This window comes from Priapulus caudatus, unplaced genomic scaffold, assembly GCF_000485595.1.
Source record: "Priapulus caudatus unplaced genomic scaffold, Priapulus_caudatus-5.0.1 Scaffold1057, whole genome shotgun sequence".
Taxonomy (NCBI): domain Eukaryota; kingdom Metazoa; phylum Priapulida; class Priapulimorpha; order Priapulimorphida; family Priapulidae; genus Priapulus; species Priapulus caudatus.
The window spans coordinates 100,969-106,905 of record NW_014578118.1 but is presented as its reverse complement, the minus strand read 5'-3'; the positions used below and the strand labels follow the sequence as shown (position 1 = coordinate 106,905).

Genomic DNA, 5,937 nt, shown 5'->3' with positions numbered 1-5,937 from the left:
ATGGTAACCACGGCGAGGACCGCGATGATGACGATGACGATGGTAACCACGGCGAGGACCGTGATGATGACTATGACGATGGTAACCACGGCGAGGACCGCGATGATGACGATGACGATGGTAACCACGGCGAGGACCGTGATGATGACGATGACGATGGTAACCACGGCGAGGACCGTGATGATGACGATGGTAACCACGGCGAGGATCGTGATGATGACGATGGTAACCACGGCGAGGACCGTGATGATGACGATGACGATGGTAACTACGGCGAGGACCGTGATGATGATGATGACGATGTTGACCGCAGTGAAGGCTGTGAGGATGACGATGACCGCGGCGAGGACCGTGATGATGACGATGACGATGGTAACCACGGCGAGGACCGTGATGATGACGATGACGATGGTAACTACGGCGAGGACCGTGATGATGATGATGACGATGTTGACCGCAGTGAAGGCTGNTCTCTCTCTCTCTCTCTCTCTCTCTCTCTCTCTCTCTCTCTCTCTCTCTCTCTCCTTCTCTCTCTCTCTCACTCTCTCTCACTCTCACTCTCTCTCACTCTCTCTCTCTCTCTCTCTCTCTCTCTCTCTAAAAATAAATGAATAAAAGAGGGGAACGTAAGCATATACGACTCAAGAGTAAGTAAATAAATAAATAAATAAATAAGTGAAGTGGAAGGCGCANGAATAAAAGAGGGGAACGTAAGCATATACGACTCAAGAGTAAGTAAATAAATAAATAAATAAATAAATAAATAAAAGAGGTGAACGTAAGCATATGCGACTCAAGAGTAAGTAAATAAATAAATAAATAAATAAATAAATGAAGTGGAAGGTGCATACGGCTTACGAATGAATGAATAATTTCATACATAAATATAGGTAAACGTATATGTCTGTGTGTACAAGTGTCTACGTCTGCATACACTCTTTCCATCTCTCTCTCTCTCTCTCTCTCTCTCTCACTCTCTCTCACTCTCTCTCTNTCTCTCCCCTGTCTATCTAGCTATCTATCTCTATGTCTCTCTGGCTTTCTCTGCCTTCCTACTACACTGCCACTTGTTCTGACATTCCCCATTGTTCTGACCTTCCCCATTGTTCTGACCTTCCCCATTGTTCTGACCTTCTCCTTTGTTCTGACCTTCTCCTTTGTTCTGACCTTCTTCGTTGTTCTGACCTTCTCCGTTGTTCTGACCTTCTTCTTGTTGTTCGTTGCAGCTCCGGAGGTTCTAGCGCAGAAGCCGTATGGGAAAGCCGTTGACGTCTGGTCCATAGGTGTCATCGCCTACATCCTGTAAGTACGCCCGTCGCCGCCGGCGCCCCCTGCTGTTGTTAAACTCGACACTAGCGCCCTCTGGTTGCAGCTTCCATTAGCTCAGCAGCATCCCCGGCCGTCGTCAAACTTTTGATGATAGCGCCCTCTAGTTGCAGCTTTGGTCAGTTCAGCAGCACCCCCTGCCCCCTGCCGGGCCTTGACGTGATGCTAGCGCCCTCTATATCGTTGCAGGCTGTGCGGCTATCCTCCGTTTTATGAAGAGGTCGACGCAAACCTGTTCGCGCAGATACTGCGCGGCGAGTACGAGTTCGACGCCCCCTACTGGGCCTTAACACGATGCTAGCGCCCTCTATATCGTTGCAGGCTGTGCGGCTATCCTCCGTTCTACGACGAGGACGACGCAAACCTGTTCGCGCAGATACTGCGCGGCGAGTACGAGTTCGACGCCCCCTACTGGGACGAGATCTCCGAGTCGGCGAAGGACTTCATACGACACCTGATGTGCCTGGACACGGCGATACGCTACACGTGCAAGCAGGCTATACAGCACCCGTGGTGAGCCGCGCACGCACGCACGCATGCACGCACGCACGCACGCATCCGTTATAAATATAAATATATAAAAAATAAAAAAAATATAATATAATTTAAAAAAAAATTTTAATTAAAAAAAAACCACATTCGCAGGCACGCACGCACGCACGCACGCATCCGTTATAAATGTAAATATCTAAAAAATAAAATAAAATAAAACAAAATAATTAAAGATGAATTTACTAAATAAAATATAAACACAATCGTTCCGCGAGCCATAACCGCGCGGAGACATGCTCTCTTGTTGATCGTCTGCGTTTCTGCGAACAGGATCTCAGGTGGCGCTGCTCTGGAGAAGGACATTCATGATTCTGTGAGCGCACAACTGAAGAAGAACTTTGCGAAAACCAAGTGGAAGGTAAGAGAGCGAGCGTATACGGCTCACGAATAAATAAACACATCGATAAATAAATNTCTCTCTCTCTCTCTCTCTCTCTCCCCCTCTCTCTCTCTCTCCCCCTCTCTCACTCTCTCATCATGTATTGCAGCAAGCATACAATGCGACGGCAGTCATACGGCGCATGCAGAAACTTGCCATGAACAGCACCGCCAGCAGCAACAACAGCCCGTCGAAGCTCACCACATGATTCCTCGTCCTTCGGAGGATGCTGCGTCGCCATGGAGACCCCGCCGACGGAGGCAGAAGACGGCCGCCGCGACGACCAGACTGTCAAAGGTTGAAGGTCAAAGGTTGAGGGTCGCTGCTTGACCCCTCGCCGACCTCGTGAATTTCGCGCGCGCGCGAGAGCGAGCGAGCTTGTTTGCTGTTGCGTTACTCCTCCCCTGCCCGCCGTTGTGTCTGTGGAGCGTACCCCCCACGCGTGCGTGCATGCATGCGTGCGCTGCATGCGTGCGTGCGCGTGCGTTTGTACAGCATGCGTGCGTGCGTGCGTGTGCGTGCGTGCGTGCGTGCGTGTGCGCGTCGGTCGGTCGGGTTGTGGTGGGAAAACGAAACACGGCTCGTCCCGCGTCGACCCACACGGTCATTCCAGTTCCCTAATCTCTTACCGTGTCCGGCCTAGCTATCGGCTACCCATAATCTTCAGCTACCTGTTCCAGTTGTTAACCATCCCTGGTGGTTGTGCATGCCTAGCTACCGGCTACCCATAATGTTTAGCTACCCCTTCCAGTTGTCAACTATCCCAGGCGGCTACATATGCCTAGCTATCGGCTACCCATAATCTTTAGCTACCCGTTCCAGTTGTTAACTTTACCTGTCTGTTGTATACACCTAGCTATTGGCTACCCATAACCATTAGCTATCCCTTTCAGTTGTTAACTATCCCTCCCAGCTTTTAACTATCCCTGTCGGGTGTATATGCCTAGCTATTGGCTACCCATACCTTTTGACTACCCCTTCCAGTTGTTGTATACACATACATATTAGCTACACCTAGCTATTGGCTAACCCTAACTATTCGCTATATATATAGATGCAGCCAGACTTTGGCCACCTACAATTATCGGCCACCCCTAGCTATCAGCTCCCCCCCCCCCCAGCTAAGGAATGCAGTTAGGCATTGGCTACGAGTAGCTATCGGCTATTCTTCTCTGTTGGTTACGCTTTTTGATTAGCCACTCCTAGCTATTGGCTACCCCCTCCTCCCGCCATAGGTAATAGATACAGCTAGCCAATTGGCTGTCTTCACCTACTGCATACGCATTGCACACAACACCTACCTACTCGGCTACCAAAGAAACGGCTATGCAGGAATAACCATGGCAACGGAATGCCTCGCGATCGCACGCAGCGCCTCCTGGCGAGCACGCTCACCCCACCTCGCCGTGGCCTCGCGGTTGCCGTGGTTTCATTTATATATTATATATCCCAGTATCTCGAGCCACAAGTAATATATTATCATATTATCATATATGCGCATATACGTGTGTGTGTGTGTGTGTGTCAGTATATGCACGTGTGTGTACGTGTGTATGTGTGTACGTGTGTGTGTGTGTGTGCGCGGATGCCGCCTGTTGAATATTTTATCTATATTTTATATATTTTCCGCAGCTACTGATGTTATATTCATTATACGGTTATTTTTATTTCATTATGTATACGAAGACTTTATTGCATACACGATTCTCTCTCCCTCTCTCTTGCTGTCCCTCTCATTCTCTCCTTTCTCTTTCTTTCAATCTCTGTCTTTCTCCTCTCTCTCTCTGTCTCTCTCTCCCCCCTCCCTGATGCTGTCCCTCTCTATCTCTCCTTCTCTCTCTCTCCCTCTCCATCTCTCTCTCTCTCTCTCTGTCTCTCTCTCTCTCTCCCTCTGTCTCTCTCTCTCTCTCCCTCTGTCTCTCTCTCTCTCCCTCTGTCTCTCTCTCTCCCTCTCTTTCTGCCCATCTTTACCTGTCCCCCTCTCTCCTGATCTATTGCACGTTCTCTCTTCTATCGAGCGTTTTACACAGCAGTGCACGATAGACACAAACCACACTAGGCCACCTCAAATACACACAAGACAGCGAAGCCACACTATGGCACCTGCACGTGTAGCTGCTTCTCTCGTGAAAATATTCCTATTTTTGTAGTCGTAGTTTTTTTCTCGCATTTTTTACTCCCTCTCGCCGTAAGATGGAGCCACTGTTGCTCTGCAGGGGGGATGGGTCACGCATGAGCATGTATCCGAACATATAGGAATGGTCCCCCCCCCACTGAATGAGTTTCGGGGGTTTTTTGCACCTGGGCCCCCCGCCCACGCCACACGCCCTTACCATTTTTCCACACTTCACGATCCAGCTAAGCGATTTCGATTGTAAAAATGTTAACGCGCGCGTGCACATACGTACGTGCGTTCACAACAATATTTCTGCCTGTGCGCGCGTGCTTGTGTGCGTGCGTGTACACGTGCGTGTGTGTGTGCGTGTGCGTGTGTGTGTGTGTGTGTGTGTGTGTGTGTGTGCTGAAGATACAAGCATATAGTTAATTATGTAAGGCTCGCACCCTCTGAGCGTCAGAGCCTCTCGTCCCCGCCCACCGGCAGCGCGCAGAGACTCTGACGCTCAGGGTACCCGCGGAGAATTCGAGGGAAAGTTGTATTTTTGTGCATAAGACCCATATGTACCCATATTGAAATGTACAGATTTCTTAAACTACTAATGCTGACTTTTTTGATTCGTATTATATTCATTCGTTCGTTGATTAAGTGTTTCGTTTACGATTTTAAACGTCTTATTGACGATTTCGTCGGTAGCTTATACGTATATACACACGACTTATGTATATATATACATACATAATATATATATATATATATACATATAGACACATATATTATATATTAGCCAGGGACTTACGTAGCCCTCCACTGGCCAGTCTCGCACTCTAGTTTTACTCTGTTCCACATTTTTAATCAGCGTAGAAAGAAAAAATGATTTGTTTTCCGGGGAAACGGAATTTTTTTCCGCGTTCCGTCGAGCGGACGACTTCCCCCGTCGCGGCGTCGCCGGAACGGAAGAACCTTCTTACAGAGGATCTTTTAAGGAAGATCTTCCTACAGAGGAACTTTTAAGGAAGATCTTCCTACAGAGGATCTTCTAAGGAAGATCTTCTTACAGATCTTGTTACGGAGGATCTTCTTACAAAGGATCTTCTTACAGAGGATCTTTTAAGGAAGATCTTCCTACAGAGGAACTTCTTACAAAAGATCTTCTAAGAAGGATCTTCTTACAGCGGAACTTTTTACAAAGAATCTTTTAAGGAAGATCTTCCTACAGAGGATTTTCTAAGGAAGATCTTCTTACAGATCTTGTTACGGAGGATCTAAGAAGGATCTTCTTACAGCGGATCTTTTTACAGATCTTACAAAGAATCTTTTAAGGAAGATCTTCCTACAGAGGATTTTCTAAGGAAGATCTTCCTACAGATCTTGTTATGGAGGATTTTTTAAGGAAGATCTTCTTACAGCGGATCTTTTTACAGATCTTCTTACAAAGAATCTTTTAAGGAAGATCTTCCTACAGAGGATTTTCTAAGGAAGATCTTCCTACAGATCTTGTTATGGAGGATTTTTTAAGGAAGATCTTCTTACAAAAGATCTTCTATGCCGGTGGCGCCATCTT

At 47.5% G+C, this 5,937-nt stretch overlaps 2 protein-coding genes across 2 annotated transcripts; both read left to right on the top strand.

Moving 5' to 3' along the window:
• Nucleotides 1–17: 17 nt before the first annotated feature.
• On the top strand, nt 18–803 carry LOC106815179 (prostatic spermine-binding protein-like; the record flags this gene model as incomplete). The annotated part of the gene is made up of 2 exons (XM_014819611.1): nt 18–459; nt 799–803. Coding segments are annotated over 2 exons (447 nt in total), but the record flags the coding sequence as incomplete, so codon positions are not given.
• A 423-nt stretch (nt 804–1,226) lies between these two features.
• LOC106815181 (calcium/calmodulin-dependent protein kinase type 1-like) lies at nt 1,227–4,050 on the top strand (the record flags this gene model as incomplete). The annotated part of the gene is given in 4 exon segments (XM_014819613.1): nt 1,227–1,302; nt 1,648–1,839; nt 2,149–2,236; nt 2,367–4,050. Coding segments are annotated over 4 exon segments (455 nt in total), but the record flags the coding sequence as incomplete, so codon positions are not given.
• Nucleotides 4,051–5,937: the final 1,887 nt, after the last annotated feature.